The sequence below is a fragment of the Eleutherodactylus coqui genome, chromosome 1 (assembly GCF_035609145.1).
Source record: "Eleutherodactylus coqui strain aEleCoq1 chromosome 1, aEleCoq1.hap1, whole genome shotgun sequence".
In the NCBI taxonomy this organism is placed as follows: Eukaryota; Metazoa; Chordata; class Amphibia; order Anura; family Eleutherodactylidae; genus Eleutherodactylus; species Eleutherodactylus coqui.
Window position 1 is genome coordinate 370,722,802 of NC_089837.1, and position 17,408 is coordinate 370,740,209.

The 17,408-nt window shown below is 47.6% G+C and overlaps 1 protein-coding gene across 4 annotated transcripts in view; it reads left to right on the plus strand.

Annotated features, from left to right (window-relative positions):
- Positions 1–17,408, plus strand: part of EGFL6 (EGF like domain multiple 6) — a 105,618-nt gene that overhangs the window by 33,366 nt on the left and 54,844 nt on the right. For 3 of the 4 annotated variants that reach the window (XM_066578070.1, XM_066578085.1, XM_066578062.1), the window contains exon 4: positions 14,760–14,879. The exons of the other annotated variant lie outside the window; for it this stretch is intronic. In XM_066578070.1, coding sequence (XP_066434167.1) covers positions 14,760–14,879 — 120 coding nt within the window. The remainder of the gene's footprint in view (positions 1–14,759; positions 14,880–17,408) is intronic. 4 annotated transcript variants of the gene reach the window in all.

The window sequence follows — 17,408 nt, forward strand, 5'->3', positions numbered from 1 at the left end:
TGTTACACTCAGAGAGCTCACAAATTCTTGCATTGTCTCAGTGCAGGAAAGATAGGCATTCCTTTTAAAGAAGAAGGAAACTAGTGTGTGAATGGCAATGTATAGTGATAAAGAAGAGACAGTGGCCACATGGTCAATAAAAGAAAAGACAATGCTGACATGTGCTAGATACTAATAAGGGCTTGTTCAGACAAGCGCTGTCTGGGCGCATTAAAGGCGTGCTTCTATAGGAACCAATGGGTTCCTATAGAAGCAATCACATGAACGATTGTTAGACGCGCCTAATTTACACATCTAAGGGTGGGTTCTCACAGGGCGGATTCTTGGCGGAAATCTCGCAGTTTGGCCGCAGTGAAAAACCGTGAGATTTCCACCGGGAGAACCGCTGCTGCAAAACCCGCGGCGGCTTTGAAGCGGCCCGGCCGCTCGCTCTTCCGCTGCGGCCGGCGCTCCCATAGAGGAGAGCACGGCCGCAGCGGAAAAAAAAAATCGACATGCTACGGTCGGCAAATACGCGCCACAGTGGATTTGCCGTCCCGTGTGGACGAGATTTCTCATCCACATGGCTGGCTAATCCCAGGATTAGCGGCCGCATGCGGATTTGCCGCGGCGAAATTCCGCACGGAATTTCCACGGCTAATTCGCCCCTTGTGAACCCTGCCTAAAAAAGATAGGACACACGATTGCAAACTTCCATCTAAGCTCCGTGGTGCGCAAAAAGATAGGACCTTTTCTATCTTTGCTGTGTGCTTTACATAAACTTCTATGGGAGCTCGAAAGCACACACCACGCACCTCGGATCGTGTGAATGGGCTACTTCAAATAGCTGGAATTAGCCCGTTCAAGCGATCTTTAGTGCAGTATAACAGCGATCTTTGCACACGGCTGTACTGCGCGCAAACAGCCCTAAAGCAGATCTCTAGAGGAATGCGTAGTGCTACTTCTCTGTTCTGGGTTGTAACGCTTGCTGTATATTCTAGGTATTGGTTATGGTCTAGAAATCTTGAATGCAAATGGGAAGATAGTACAATGCCCCTAAGATTCTAGCTACTAGAACACAGCATTCCTGCAAGTCAATGTCTGACTTTTTAACAAGTCTTGTAACATGACTGGGAATATAAGCCAAAACCGGAGTCTTCTCCAGAAGGAAAATATAGTAAGACAGCTGTTTCAGGGTTTCTGCCCCTCATTATTGTACAGTTGGTTGCTGGGTGGGCGAGAGACTTATAATGTGGGTCCAGAGGGGTATACTTTCTCCTTGTGGAGAGCATTTGTATTGTACTATCTGTGATCTGCATACTAAATTTCCCAGAGGAGCATACTTGGCCTTATAAGTCTCCACACACCTACTAGACACTCTCTACAATAGGGTAACTTACCCCTCCTGACCCACATAATGTGTCTCTTACCCAGCCAGTAACCTGCTGTACATTGATGTGGGTAAAAAAAAAACCAGAAACAGCTGTCTGTACATAGTGATCTTTTGCATCTGGAGAAGACTATGGCTTTGGTTTATAATTAGAGATGAGCGAACGTACTCGTCCGAGCTTGATACTTATTCGAGTATTAGCGTGTTCGAGATGCTCGTTACTCGAGACGAGTACCATGCGATGTTCGAGTTACTTTCACTTTCATCTCTGAGACGTTAGCGCGCTTTTCTGGCCAATAGAAAGACAGGGAAGGCATTACAACTTCCCCCTGCGACGTTCAAGCCCTATACCACCCCCCTGCAGTGAGTGGCTGGCGAGATCAGGTGTCACCCGAGTATTTAAATCGGCCCCTCCCGCGGCTCGCCACAGATACATTCTGACATAGATCAGGGAAAGTGCTGCTGATGCTGGAGCTGCTATAGGGAGAGTGTTAGGAGTTATTTTAGGCTTCAAGAACCCCAACGGTCCTTCTTAGGGCCACATCTGACCGTGTGCAGTACTGTTGAGGCTGCTTTTAGCAGTGTTGCACTTTTTTTTTTTTTTTGTATATCGGCCGTGCAGAGCATTGCGTCCTCAGTCTGCAGTCATTGTACATAGTATAGGGCCAGTACTGGTGAGGCAGGGACAGTGGGAAAGGTGAAAGAGATATACTGTCTATATAGGCAGTGGGCTTTTTCAAACAAATTTGGGGAAAAAAATATATATTTGGGCTGCCTGTGACCGTCCTCAGTGTACTGCGTCTCTGCTGGGGGTAGTAGTCCTAATTTATACGCAGCTAAGTGTTACAGCAGGCTTGCGCAAAAGTGTTTCCTGGCTCTGCGTTGCCCGTTACATCACCGCTGTCATCCCGTCCAGAGGGAAACAGTCTGCAGTAATTTTACATAGTATAGGGCCAGTAGTGGTGAGGCAGGGACAGTGGGAAAGGTGAAAGAGATATACTGTCTATATAGGCAGTGGGCTTTTTCAAAAAAATTTGGGAAAAATACTATCTTTGGGCTGCCTGTGACCGTCTTGAGTGTACTGCGTCTCTGCTGGGGGTAGTAGTCCTAATTAATACGCAGCTAAGTGTTACAGCAGGCTTGCGCAAAATTCTTTCCTGGCTCTGCGTTGCCCGTTACATCACCACCGTCATCCCGTCCAGAGGGAAACAGTCTGCATTAATTTTACATAGTATAGGGCCAGTAGTGGTGAGGCAGGGACAGTGGGAAAGGTGAAAGAGATATACTGTCTATATAGGCAGTGGGCTTTTTCAAAAAAATTTGGGGAAAATACTATCTTTGGGCTGCCTGTGACCATCTTGAGTGTACTGCGTCTCTGCTGGGGGTAGTAGTCCTAATTAATACGCAGCTAAGTGTTACAGCAGGCTTGCGCAAAATTATTTCCTGGCTCTGCGTTGCCCGTTACATCACCGCCGTCATCCCGTCCAGAGGGAAACAGTCTGCAGTAATTTTACATAGTATAGGGCCAGTAGTGGTGAGGCAGGGACAGTGGGAAAGGTGAAAGAGATATACTGTATATATAGGCAGTGGGCTTTTTCAAAAAAATATGGGAAAAATACTATCTTTGGGCTGCCTGTGACCGTTTTGAGTGTACTGCATCTCTGCTGGGGGTAGTAGTCCTAATTAATACGCAGCTAAGTGTTACAGCAGGCTTGCGCAAAATTGTTTCCTGGCTCTGCATTGCCTGTTACATCACCGCCGTTATCCCGTCCAGAGGGAAACAGTATACATATATACGCTGCCTACAGTATCTGTCTGCTGTCTCAGCTCAGCCTTCAAAAAAAAATAGAAACAAAACACTTAACGCCTACTAGTGGCCTTTGGACACTTGACTGCTTCTGTGCTGTGAATTTCACTAGCTCAGTCATACGCACCTACGTCTCACTACAGGCTTGCGCAAAATTATTTCCTGGCTCTGCTGTGCAATCCGTAAGCGAATTCAGCCTCCAACCACAGGCCAATAAGCGGCACATTTAATTACAGCGTTCTGTTTCTGCACTACTGGTAATACACCATGCTGAGGGGTAGGGGTAGGCCTAGAGGACGTGGACGCAGGCGAGGACACGGAGGCCCAAGTCAGGGTGTGGGCACAGGCCGAGCTCCTGATCCAGGTGTATCGCAGCCGACTGCTGCGGGATTAGGAGAGAGGCATGTTTCTGGCATCCCCACATTCATCTCACAATTAATGGGTCCACGCGGTAGACCTTTATTACAAAATGAGCAGTGTGAGCAGGTCCTGTCGTGGATGGCAGAAAGTGCATCCAGCAATCAATCGACCACCCAGAGTTCTGCGCCGTCCACTGCTGCAACTCTGAATCCTCTGGCTGCTGCTCCTCCTTCCTCCAGCCTCCTCACTCCATTGCAATGACACATTCTGAGGAGCAGGCAGACTCCCAGGAACTGTTCCCGGGCCCCTGCCCAAAATGGGCAGCAATGGTTCCTATCCCACCGGAGGAGTTTGTCGTGACCGATGCCCAACCTTTGGAAAGTTCCCGGGGTCCGGGGGATGAGGCTGGGGACTTCCGGCAACTGTCTCAAGAGCTTTCAGTGGGTGAGGAGGACGACGACGATGAGACACAGTTGTCTATCACTCAGGTAGTAGTAATTGCAGTAAGTCCGAGGGAGGAGCGCACAGAGGATTCGGAGGAAGAGCAGTAGGACGATGAGGTGACTGACCCCACCTGGTTTGCTAAGCCTACTGAGGACAGGTCTTCAGAGGGGGAGGCAAGTGCAGCAGCAAGGCAGGTTGGAAGAGGCAGTGCGGTGTCCAGGGGTAGAGGCAGGGCCAGACGGAATAATCCCCCAACTGTTTCCCAAAGCGCCCCCTCGCGCCATGCCACCCTGCAGAGGCCGAGGTGCTCAAAGGTCTGGCAGTTTTTCACTGAGAGTGCAGACGACCGACGGACAGTGGTGTGCAACCTTTGTCGCGCCAAGATCAGCCGGGGAGCCACCACCACCAGCCTCACCACCACCAGCATGCGCAGGCATATGATGGCCAAGCACCCCACAAGGTGGGACGAAGGCCGTTCACCGCCCCCGGGTTGCACCACTGCGTCTCTCCCTGTGCCCCAACCTGCCACTGAGATCCAACCCCCCTCTCAGGACACAGACACGACCGTCCCCCAGCCTGCACCCACACCCTCACCTCCGCTGTCCTCGGCCCCATCCACCAATGTCTCTCAGCGCACCGTCCAGCCGTCGCTAGCGCAAGTGTTTAAGTGCAAGTACGCTGCCACGCACCCGCACGCTCAAGCGTTAAACGTGCACATAGCCAAATTGATTAGCCTGGAGATGCTGCCGTATAGGCTTGTGGACACAGAGGCTTTCAAAAACATGATGGCGGCGGCGGCCCTGCGCTATTCGGTTCCCAGTCGCCACTACTTTTCCCGATGTGCCGTCCCAGCCCTGCACGACCATGTCTCCCGCAACATTGTACGCGCCCTCACCAACGCGGTTACTGCCAAGGTCCACTTAACAACGGACACGTGGACAAGCACAGAGGGGCAGGGGCACTATATCTCCCTGACGGCACATTGGGTGAATTTAGTGGAGGCTGGGACCGAGTCAGAGCCTGGGACCGCTCACTTCCTACCCTCCCCCAGAATTGCGGGCCCAGCTTGGTGATGGTATCTGCGGCGGTGTATGCTTCCTCCACTAAACCACCCTCCTCCTCCTCCTCCTACACAACCTCTGTCTCGCAATCAAGATGTGTCAGCAGCAGCACGTCGCCAGCAGTCGGTGTCGCGCGGCGTGGCAGCACAGCGGTGGCCAAGCGTCAGCAGGCCGTGCTGAAACTACTCAGCTTAGGAGAGAAGAGGCACACGGCCCATGAACTGCTGCAGGGTCTGACAGAGCAGACCGACCGCTGGCTTTCGCCGCTGAGCCTCCAACCGGGCATGGTCGTGTGTGACAACGGCCGTAACCTGGTGGCGGCTCTGCAGCTCGGCAGCCTCACGCACGTGCCATGCCTGGCCCACGTCTTTAATTTGGTGGTTCAGCGCTTTCTGAAAAGCTACCCACGCTTGTCAGACCTGCTCGGAAAGGTGCGCCGGCTCAGCGCACATTTCCGCAAGTCCAACACGGACGCTGTCACCCTGCGCACCCTGCAACATCGGTTTAATCTGCCAGTGCACCGACTGCTGTGCGACGTGCCCACACGGTGGAACTCTACGCTCCACATGTTGGCCAGGCTCTATGAGCAGCGTAGAGCTATAGTGGAATACCAACTCCAACATGGGCCACGTAGTGGGAGTCAGCCTCCTCAATTCTTTACAGAAGAGTGGGCCTGGTTGGCAGACATCTGCCAGGTCCTTGGAAACTTTGAGGAGTCTACCCAGATGGTGAGCGGGGATGCTGCAATCATTAGCGTCACCATTCCTCTGCTATGCCTCTTGAGAAGTTCCCTGCAAAGCATAAAGGCAGACGCTTTGCGCTCGGAAACGGAGGCGGGGGAAGACAGTATGTCACTGGATAGTCAGAGCACCCTCCTGTCTATATCTCAGCGCGTTGAGGAGGAGGAGGAGGAGGTGGAGGAGCATGAGGAGGAGGGGGAAGAGACAGCTTGGCCCACTGCTGAGGGTACCCATGCTGCTTGCCTGTCATCCTTTCAGCGTGTATGGCCTGAGGAGGAGGAGGAGGAGGAGGATCCTGAAAGTGATCTTCCTAGTGAGGACAGCCATGTGTTGCGTACAGTTACCCTGGCACACATGGCTGACTTCATGTTAGGATGCCTTTCTCGTGACCCTCGCGTTACACGCATTCTGGCCACTAAGGATTACTGGGTGTACACACTGCTCAACCCACGGTATAAGGAGAACCTTTCCACTCTCATACCTGAAGAGGAAAGGGGTTCGAGAGTGATGCTATACCACAGGACCCTGGCGGACAAACTGATGGTAAAATTCCCATCCGACAGCGCTAGTGGCAGAAGACGCAGTTCCGAGGGCCAGGTAGCAGGGGAGGCGCGGAGATCAGGCAGCATGTACAGCACAGGCAGGGGAACACTGTCCAAGGCCTTTGACAGCTTTATGGCTCCCCAGCAAGACTGTGTCACCGCTCCCCAATCAAGGCTGAGTCGGCGGGAGCACTGTAAAAGGATGGTGAGGGAGTACGTAGCCGATCGCACAACTGTCCTCCGTGACGCCTCTGCCCCCTACAACTACTGGGTGTCGAAGCTGGACACGTGGCCTGAACTCGCGCTGTATGCCCTGGAGGTGCTTGCTTGTCCTGCGGCTAGCGTCTTGTCAGAGAGGGTGTTTAGTGCGGCTGGGGGAATCGTCACGGATAAGCGTACCCGCCTGTCAACCGACAGTGTCGACAGGCTTACAATCATAAAGATGAACAAAGCCTGGATTTCCCCAGACTTCTCTTCTCCACCAGCGGACAGCAGCGGTACCTGAACAATACGTAGGCTGCACCCACGGATGGAAGCATCGTTCTCTATCACCATGAAAAACGGGGACCTTTTAGCTTCATCAATCTGTGTATTATATTCATCCTCCTCCTCCTGAAACCTCACGTAATCACGCCGAACGGGCAATTTTTCTGAGGCCCACAAGGCTCAGTCATATAACTTTTGTAAACAATATTTATACGTTTCAATTCTCAATTCAATAAAGCGTTGAAACTTGCACCTGAACCAATTTTTATTTTAACTGGGCTGCCTCCAGGCCTAGTTACAAATTAAGCCACATTAACCAAAGCGATTAATGGGTTTCACCTGCCCTCTTGGTTGGGCATGGGCAATTTTTCTGAAGTACATTAGTACTGTTGGTACACCAATTTTTTTGGGCCCTCGCCTACATTGTAATCCTAGTAATTTTTAGCCCACCTGCATTAAAGCTGACATTACCTCAGCTGTGCTGGGCACTGCAATGGGATACATTTATGTACCGCCGGTGGGTTCCAGGGAGCCACCCATGCTGTCGGTCCACATGGAGTTGTAACTGCATGTGTCCACTTCTAAAGAACCCCAGTCTGACTGGGGCATGCAGTGTGGGCCGAAGACCACCTGCATTAAACCTGACGTTACCTCAGCTGTGATGGGCAATGCAATGGGATATATTTATGTACCGCCGGTGGCTTCCTGGGACCCACCCATGCTGTCGGTCCACACGGAGTTGTAACTGCATGTGTCCACTTCTAAAGCACCCCAGTCTGACTGGGGAATGCAGTGTGGGCCGAAGACCACCTGCATTTAATCGGACGTTACCTCAGCTGTGATGGGCAATGCAATGAGATATATTTATGTACCGCCGGTGGCTTCCTGGGACCCACCCATGCTGTCGGTCCACACGGAGTTGTAACTGCATGTGTCCACTTCTAAAGAACCCCAGTCTGACTGGGGCATGCAGTGTGGGCCAAAGCCCACCTGCATTAAACCTGACGTTACCTCAGCTGTGATGGGCAATGCAATGGGATTTATTTATGTACAGCCGGTGGGTTCCAGGGCGCCACCCATGTTGTGGGTGCACACGGAATTCCCATTGCGGAGTTGTACCTGCCTGTGACTATTTATAAAAAACCGCGGTCTGACTGGGGCATGCAGACAGCTTGACAGAATGAATAGTGTGTGGCACATGGGTTCCCCATTGCTATGCCCACGTGTGCAGCTCCTGATGGAGGTGGCACAGGATTGGATTTCTCATCGCTTCTGTACAGCATCATGGGCTATCGCCCCACCCCTTTTAAAGAGGGTCGCTGCCTGGCCGTGCCAACCCTCTGCAGTGTGTGCCTGCGGTTCCTCATGGCAGACGCGCTTATAAATAGACATGATGGTGGTGTGGCATGAGGGCAGCTGAAGGCTACGCAGGGACACTTTGGTGTGCGCTGTGGACACTGGGTCATGCGCGGGGGGGTTGGGCAGCATGTAACCCAGGAGAAGTGGCAGCGGAGTGTCATGCAGGCAGTGATTGTGCTTTGTTGGAGGTAGTGTGGTGCTTAGTTAAGGTATGCATTGCTAATGAGGGTTTTTCAGAAGTAAAAATTGTTGGGAGGGGGGGGCACTCTTGCCGCTATTGTGGCTTAATAGTGGGACCTGGGAACTTGAGATGCAGCCCAACATGTAGCCCCTCGCCTGCCCTATCCGTTGCTGTGTCGTTCCCATCACTTTCTTGAATTGCCCAGATTTTCACAAATGGAAACCTTAGCGAGCATCGGCGATATACAAAAATGTTTGAGTCGCCCATTGACTTCAATGGGGTTCGTTACTCGAAACGAACCCTCGAGCATCGCGAAAATTTTGTCTCGAGTAACGAGCACCCGAGCATTTTGGTGCTCACTCATCTCTATTTATAATCCTAGTCATTGTTACAAGGTCAGACATTGACTTGTAGGAATGCTACCTTGTAATAGAGGCATTATACCATCTCCTATTTGTATACTGAATTTCTCAAAGGAGCATGCATGGCCTTATAAGTATCCTCAGACCTACAAGATATTCTACAAATATTGTGTAAATCAGGAGAGTAAACCAAATGCAAAAAATGGACAGTGCTTCAGGTAACACTAGGAATGAAGATTATAAACTATTCTAACTCACCTGGCATGGTGGTGGTGTCTAAGTAAGGGATTAATGTATAAAATTCTAGCACTTACTTAAAAATTTAACTTTTATTTCTTAATCTATAAAAACAGTTTCCAAGGTGCATATTGCTCTTAGTCATGGCATTCTAACAATGAAAATCTGAAGCATTAAAAGCAAACTCAACCAATCAGATACCAGAGAAACAATCATTACTGCTATATTAGCATCCACCATAAACTATTTTTCATTTCCCATTATTGACATATTGATATCGAAATGTAAGGATTTAAAAAAAAAAAAAAATCTTGTTATTTGTATAGTGCCAACTTATTACGCAGCGCTTTTAGGTAATTTTTTATTCATTACCCCCCACCAAGCTGTCTGCTCATTTTACCGACCTCGGAAGAATGGAAGGCTGAGTCGACCATAGTTGGCACTATGTTATATACACCTGCAGAAACAATGGAAATCTTCACACTGACCTCTGTGTAGTGGTCGGCGCTTGTAACTGCAGGCTGGGGTCTCATTGAAATAAACACGAACTGTGCTTGCAGTTACAAGTGCTGGCCACTACACAGAGGTTGGAGCGGAGACTTCCGCTGCTTCCACTCTGACCTCTGTGTATTTGTGGCACTGACAGCATGCCTCTGCTCAGCTGATCGGTCGGCGGGTCCCAAGTGATGGACCCTAGCCAATCAACTATTGATGACCTATACTGAGGATAAGTCATCAATAGTATTCTCCCTGGAAAACCCCTTTAAGAAATAAAAGTTACTTTTTTAAGGAAGTGCTAGAATTTTATGCATTACTAGCAGTCTGCTAGGTTTTCCTTGCACTCCTGTGAATTGAACCAGCTGAATTAAATTAAGAAGAATAAATAAGATGACCTCTTTCTATTTGATATATTGTCTAATTAAGGGACCCACCACCACGCCTGCAAGCCAAGTTAGCCTATAATGAAACCCAAAGGAAGATAGAGTCAGCACTGGGGACCCTCTACCGTCCAGAACATAAAGGAGTGTGCCAGTAAATGTATCCGAAAGATTCCAAGCCTCAGTATAATGTCAGCCAAATCAATAGGAAAACAAAGAGAAAACCAGCTCTGCGTTGTACAGTTGGCATTAGATATACCTCTGAGGGCTGTTCTTCTCTTATTTTTTCTATTGATTTGTCTGACAGTCTTTAAATCAGAGCACATTGTAAAAGCGAATACAAAGTTGTTATTTTTGCATGAGATCATATTATAATTAATAATTTTAAAGTCTTATGTAAATACAGTGTAGTCAAGGTATAATAAAAGAAAGTTCTGCAACTTTCTAATATATGCTTTATTTCTCTTTTTTTCAGATCTTAGTTTTTTGTCAGTGAATGTAAGCATTCTTGTATATATCCGGAGTATTAAAATCAGCTTTTTCACAACTGAGATCTTACCACAAATATGTGTATCCACCTGGGATTTTTTTGCACGCCTATGTGTGCAAAACAAATTCGCTCCTCTCATGAACGGGCAAAGTTTGCACATGAAACTTTTCCCGTTCGCTGGAGCAGCTGCTCCACAAAGGTCCCCTCCTCACTGAACACTGTGACAGGACTGCAGTGGGGACAGAGGACCCTGAAACTATCCCATTGCTTTCAATAGGGCCGGCGCTGCTGTCGCCCCATTAAAAGCAATGGGATAAAGGCAAACCCTGCAGCAATGATTTTCGGGGGAAGAGGTGGGGGGGCTGAAATATAAGCCCTACCCTGAAAAGCATCCCTAGCTGTAGAAAAAAAAAGTTAACTCTCCTAGAAGCGCTGTTCTGCTCTTCTCCCTGTCTCAGGCAGTCTTCTTCTGTATTTCATTGAATGGCAGTTGAGCGCTGCCTCTGATTGGTCACATCCCTCAGCCAATCAGAGGCAGCGCTTTCTGGAGGCGGGGATTTTTTAATCCTTGACCACCAGAATACAGAAGAAGACTGTGGCAGCTGTGGCAGGGGATTATTTCATCCCCACTGCAATCCCATCATCACTGAACAGTGTGACAGTGCTGTCACAGTGTTCAGTGATGAGGGGACTCCCCGCGGCGATTAACGGAACCCTCGAGGACTCTCTTCATTCCCACGGGGACTACGGGGTTAATAGGGGAACATTTAAAAAGTGCTTCTGATCAGAAGCATCTTTTGAATGTCCTGCTGCAAGCAGAGGGGAATCTGTTTCATGCACAGGAGTTTTCATTAACTCCTGCTCCCATAGGAGTCAATGGAAACTCTGGCAAAATACGCACCTATGTCCTGTGTTTTCTAGGTGCGCGCTGTTTTTGCGATTCAAATTCTGCACATGTAAACGTTTCTATAGGAACCCATTGGTCCATTTACAAGCATGCAATATGTGCGCGCAAAACACACGCTTGTTTGACTGAGCCCTTAGGGCTTCTTCACACAGGCTCGTCTGAATGAGGCCTAAAGCAGCAAATAGAAATCTTAAAATGGTGAGGAATGAAAGTACAAAGTATTAGGCACATCCCAGCGCCTCGGTACACCTATACAGACATGTGTGTCAGGCCCGACCTGGCGTACATTTTCTGGCATAATTTACACCAGTTTGGGGCGTAAATTATACATAAATCTGTCCATCGAAGGCGGCCACACCCCCTCTGAAAGCCCTTCTTCCCTTTTTATAACAGTGGCAATGCTGATGCAGAGAGCAGAAAAGTCCCCAAATTTTGGTCCACGCAACCTTGCGCCGCCTTTTGTGACTTTTCAATGCAAGTTTTCTAGTGTAAAGCCGTCATAAATGTCCCTGAAGGTATATTAGCAAGTTGTGCAGCAATTACAGTGGTGCCTTGGGTTAAGAGTTCAATTCATTCTGTGACAGAGCTCTTAACCCAAAACACTCATAAGTCAAATCAATTTTCACCATTGAAATTAATGGAAAAGCCATTAATCAGTTCCGGATCGCAAGCTCTCCCATTGATTTCAATAAGGATGCCGCTGTCACATTGAAAGCAATAGGATGCCGACACCCCTGCAGTAATTTTTGGGGAAGGGCTTTAAATATAAGCCCTTCCCTGAAAATCATCCCTAGCTGTAGTAAAAACTAAAAAAATATATACTCACCTGTCCACCACTGCCGGGGCTCAGGCACGTCTAGCTGCCATTAGTTCTCCCTGCACTGCTCTGAAGCTTTTCAGCAGGTGGGGATTTAAAATCCCCACCTGATGAAAGGGTTGTGTCTGATTGGCTGGGCGCTCAGCCAATCATAGGCAGCGCTTAGCCAATAACAAGTAGTGCTCTGTCATTTATTAAATTCATTCATGCGGAAGCAGGCTCGTAACCCAAGTTTTTGCTCTTAAATCAGAGCAAAAATTTGAGTGATCGAAATTGCTGCGTTTTGCTGACGGTTTGTGTTAGACAAGTCATTCCATTCTTACACGTCAGTGACTATTTTGAGCGACTATTCAGACGATAGTTGTCCTGTGGAAAGCCACCCTGAGTTTCCCTCTGTTCTCTCCTCTCCTGTACATTCTCATCAGCTAACTTCCAACTACAACATGGTGTCATCATAAATAAGCTGATAAAGTGCAGGAGAGGAGAGAACAGAGGGAAACCGATGAACCCATTATAAGTCAATAGAGTCTGTCAGGTTTCAATAGCATCTCCCTATCCTTCATCCTTTGCCATTGAAGATTTTGTATTTTAACTTTTTAAATTTCATCTTAAGAAGTTTATTACAATATAAGCCACTTTTAGAACTAGTATATGTAATATGTATGTGATTATATTATTTTTGTCTTTAAGGGTGTTATCATCCTTCATGGTGCTGGTAGAAGAGTACAGATTCACACACTACAGTAGAAAGACACTAGAGGGGGCCTCTTATAATCTTAAATTAAGGGGGCCTTTATATGGGCGATTTTCCTGCATGAATTCTGTGTGTTGCGAGATGCACTGAAATCGTATGCGAAAAGATGTGATGGGAGAGGAAAATTGTAGCCTGTGCTATTTTGGGGCGATATCACGTATTCTTCCCTATGGGAGCAATAAAAAAAATCACATTGTGCTTGCATTTACATGCGAGTGTGAAGCAATTTTTTTGCTCCTATAGGGATTAATGAGCAATTTTCACATGCAAGAAAATCGTAATTGCTGTGATGCTGGTACGATGCACTTTTCTCGATATCGCACTTGCAGGAAACTAGAGGTCAATCTGGATTGATTTGATTTATTGGATGTCTCTGTGTAGAATAACGCACTTTCTTGCAATATCCAATGTAGAGGCATTCTTTTTTTAAAAATACACCATGTCGTATACATTTTCTTTACAATAGCAGCCTATGGATGATGGATGCCACTAAGTGGTATCTGTTGAATGTATATGTTTTCCATCAAATATCTTTCCTATGGAAACACACAAAAACGATGCGATGTGAAAGGAGCCCTAGGCCACTCTCACACATGCACTCGGCAAATCACCGCGATTTTACTGCCGCTTTTGGATGCAGGCTACTGTCTCAGACGGCGGGTTTTAACACACCATCATTGTGATGCGTGATGAGGTGCGCTAAACCCGGCAAAATAGAACAGACATCGCTTGAAAATCTGCAAGGCCCCATTGCAATCAATGGGAGTGTTATACCACGATTACTGTGGTAATCGCAGTAAAAAGCACATGTGTAAGAGAGCTTAGTCCTTATATGATTGTTCGGTTACAGAAAACCATTCCTAACAATAGTTAAAGGGGTTGTCTGAGCGATTTATTTTTTATCTAAAAATTGCTGAGCTCTTTGATTGGCTGCAGTAGCTTGTGACCTCCCATAAACAGGCTGACGGCAGCCTGTAAACCGTACATCACAGGGGAGACCGGTGGCCGCGACGGGGGCTGGACACAGCGGAGAGCCAGGAGAGGTGAGTATACGGTAGGTTATTATTTTTGCACATGGGAAGACTGTTTACATAAAAATGAAACAACTCGGACAATCCTTGTAAGCACCAATCATAGCACCACTAATACTTTAACTGTATTTATAAATACTCATTCCTAACTTAATCTTAAATGCTTCTTCATCCTAAGTAGCAACATAATTCACCAAGAAGCCATCAAAGCTGGAATAATTCAAGCTATAAGCTTAGGAAGGTAAAGAATGTTCATTATATGTCCAGTAGACCTCCTGACTGGTATGTGCACACTGCCGACACCCGTCGGGAACATATTGGCACTTTGTCAGGGCTTGTTAAAAATCCACTCCTGAACTTGTTTTCTTCCTAGACGTACGTGTATTAGCTATTTTGTCTTAATTGAGAAATGTCATATTCACAGCTGTTCTTACAAAAATTCCATCTGGTGAAATTTAAAACCCAAGGACAGCTGAGATTTGTAGTCCAACAGTTGTAAAGGCTCCAAGCTGCAGATGGTATGGGATTACACATGGGGCCTGTATTTTCATACATTTGCGATTTCATGACTTTTTCACAAGTTTAATAATAGACAAGGTAAATGGTTCTCCAAATCCCTATATAATATAAAGTATAGCGATGAGATCATCAGTTTGATTCTATAGGTCCCTTGTGCCCTCCCTCCAGCTATATGGTGTTTGCTTGTCTATGCTCTGAAATATCTCCTTGTGTCTCCGGTCTTCAGCAAATAACTTGCAAGTCCTTATTTTGCAGTGGTTAAAACACGTTAAAGGTAAAGATTACGGCAAACCTTAGTAAGCCGCCTGAACTACAAATGACCCTTATTCATTCTCCAACTCAAAATCTTTTCCTTGGCAGTGCGTCTACTGTAAAGCTACGTCCCGCATATTTGTGAATGAGATGTCTTTTGCAGACTTGAATGAATGCGGTCTTAAGCCTCGTCCCTGTGAACATCGGTGTATGAACACTCACGGCAGCTACAAGTGCTATTGTCTTAATGGCTACGTGCTGATGCCAGATGGCTCATGCTCAAGTAAGTTATATATACAGCTCATGTATTTTTGTTTCATTATTTTCACAGCAGATTTATCTCACTTATATCAGATTTTGTATCACTTATAGAAGCAATGGGATGAAACTGAAAGGGAGGAGACACAAATTAGATATTCGAAAAAGATATTGACAGTGAGGGTGATCAATGAGTGGAATAGATTGCCACGGGAGGTGGTGAGTTCTTCTTCAATGGAAATCTTCAAACAAAGGCTGGACAAATATCTGTCTGTGATGATTTAGTGAATCCTGCACTGAGTAGGGGGTTGGACCAAATGACCCTGGAGGTCTCTTCCAACTCTACCATTCTATGATATCCTCAAGATACCCAATATAGTACTAAGTGTGAATCTAAGGACGCCTTGGGACCAAACTACAATTCTAATTCTATGTAACTTATATGGATAGTCAATATCCACTGTGTACAGTATGGGGAACTATATCATAAAGTCAGGTATCAAGGGAAATATTTAATAACTGCAGTGTTCTCTAGATACTAAGAGGCAATCAAGCAAAGCATTAGCAGATGTCATCTTCGATTCCCTATATCGCTTCCCTCCTGTCTGTACAGTAAAGGGCACAAAACTCTCATCAACACTGCAGCAAGGTCTGAAAGGCCCAGGGCAGTTATATAGGGCGGTGATTGGGAAAGGTGCATCAGCTGAACAGGAGGCCTGAAGCTATAAACCCTAGGAGTGCTGGAAGAGAGGGAACACAAGCTCAGGGAACAGACAGAATGGGACAATATCTTGTTTGCCAGACACAGAAGCAGAAGACCGTACCTGAACAGTGCACCTAACACCGCCCTGTGTGACCCCTGGCTAAAGAGGCATATCTATAGACACGACTGCCTATTCCATGTAAATGGAGGCTGGCAGGCTGGAACAATCTCCAGCCCTTGCAGAACAGAGAGCAGGCATAGGGTTTGTCAAGGTTATTGGTAAGCACTAGTAGTACTTGCTGGACAGTCAGCAGGCAGATTAAATAGCAAGCTGATTATAGAGATCAAAGGTCAATTTTAGTCAAAAATCACCTTAAAAGACAAGAGGGCATGTTCCCTATTTTAAGGAAAAATGTTAAATCTCCAAAAGATTCTTTGCCAGGGTTCACACGGGACGGAAATCTTGCGGAATGACTGAACCGGAGATAAATGCAGCTTCAAAACCTGCAGCCTTTAGCTGTAGGTTTAGGAGCGGTTTCACCATCGGTATTCCGCTGAGGCCATCTCTCCCCATAGAGAGCAGAGAGGCTGCTGTGGGTATGACAAAAGAATTGACATGCTGCAGAATTGAATTCCGCGCTGCATGTCAGTTTTTGTGTGGCTTGGCCACAGCGTGTCGAGATTTTTGCAAAATATCGTCCACTTTGCTGGCTAACCCCGGGATTAGGAGCCGTGGGCGGAATTGCTATGCGCACTTTCTGCACGGAAATTCTGCGGCAATTCCACCCTGTGTGAACCCAGCCTTTAGGTTTCAGGACATTTCATCCAATTTTTTTTGTCCAATCCAAAGCTTGTCCAATCTATAGATATTGGGCCGGCAATTTACGCCTGAAACCCCCCAAAAATGCAATTCAAAATATAATGTAAATTATCTGTGAAATTACTAAACCCTAAAACAATTTCGGATAACTTTCTAATCTCATTTCCAAGGTTATGCATATTTATTTCCTACTAAAGTACAGTACATAGAAATGAGTAATTTACGTATGAATGTATTCTGGTATACTAGTTATCTTTTCTGGCAATATATTAATGAACGTCAAGTTAGTTGAAGTGTGCAAAAACTGGCTTTAAAACTGTTAAACAAACCAGAGCATTTGTTTAAAAAAAAATCTCCACTAAAATACGTATATAAAAAGTTGGCATAGAAGTGGAACCACTGAACTGTAAGAACAATTCAAGTTTCAAATTAAAGGAGATGTCTCGAGGAAGCAGTTAATTTTTTTTTTTGCCCAGTCCCCCCCATTAAACATACATTACTAAGCCCCCCTGTAAATGACATTTCTAGCTGGTTCGTACTTACCGTTCCAGCGTTTCAGCAAGTTATAAAAGTTTCCTCAAGATGGCCGCCGGCTCTTTCCCAGTCGCTCGCTGCAGCCCGACGTGCGCGCTCCCGAGACGCCGCCAGCTGTGTCTCCATGGCAACCGGACGCATCGCAGCCGCCGACCAGACGCCCCGCAGCCGCCGACCAGACAGCAGGTAACCGGCGCTAGCCCCCGGCTCCCCAGCGCTAGCTCCCCCGGCGCAGCGACAGCCCCCCCCCCGGCCTAGCGCTAGCTCCCCCGGCCTAGCGACAGCCCCCCCGGCCTAGCGACAGCCCCCCCCATCGCAGCGACAGCCCCCCCGGCCTAGCGCTAGCTCCCCCGGCGCAGCGACAGCCCCCCCCGGCCTAGCGCTAGCTCCCCCGGCCTAGCGACAGCCCCCCCCCATCGCAGCGACAGCCCCCCCGGCCTAGCGCTAGCTCCCCCGGCGCAGCGACAGCCCCCCCGGCCTAGCGACAGCCCCCCCGG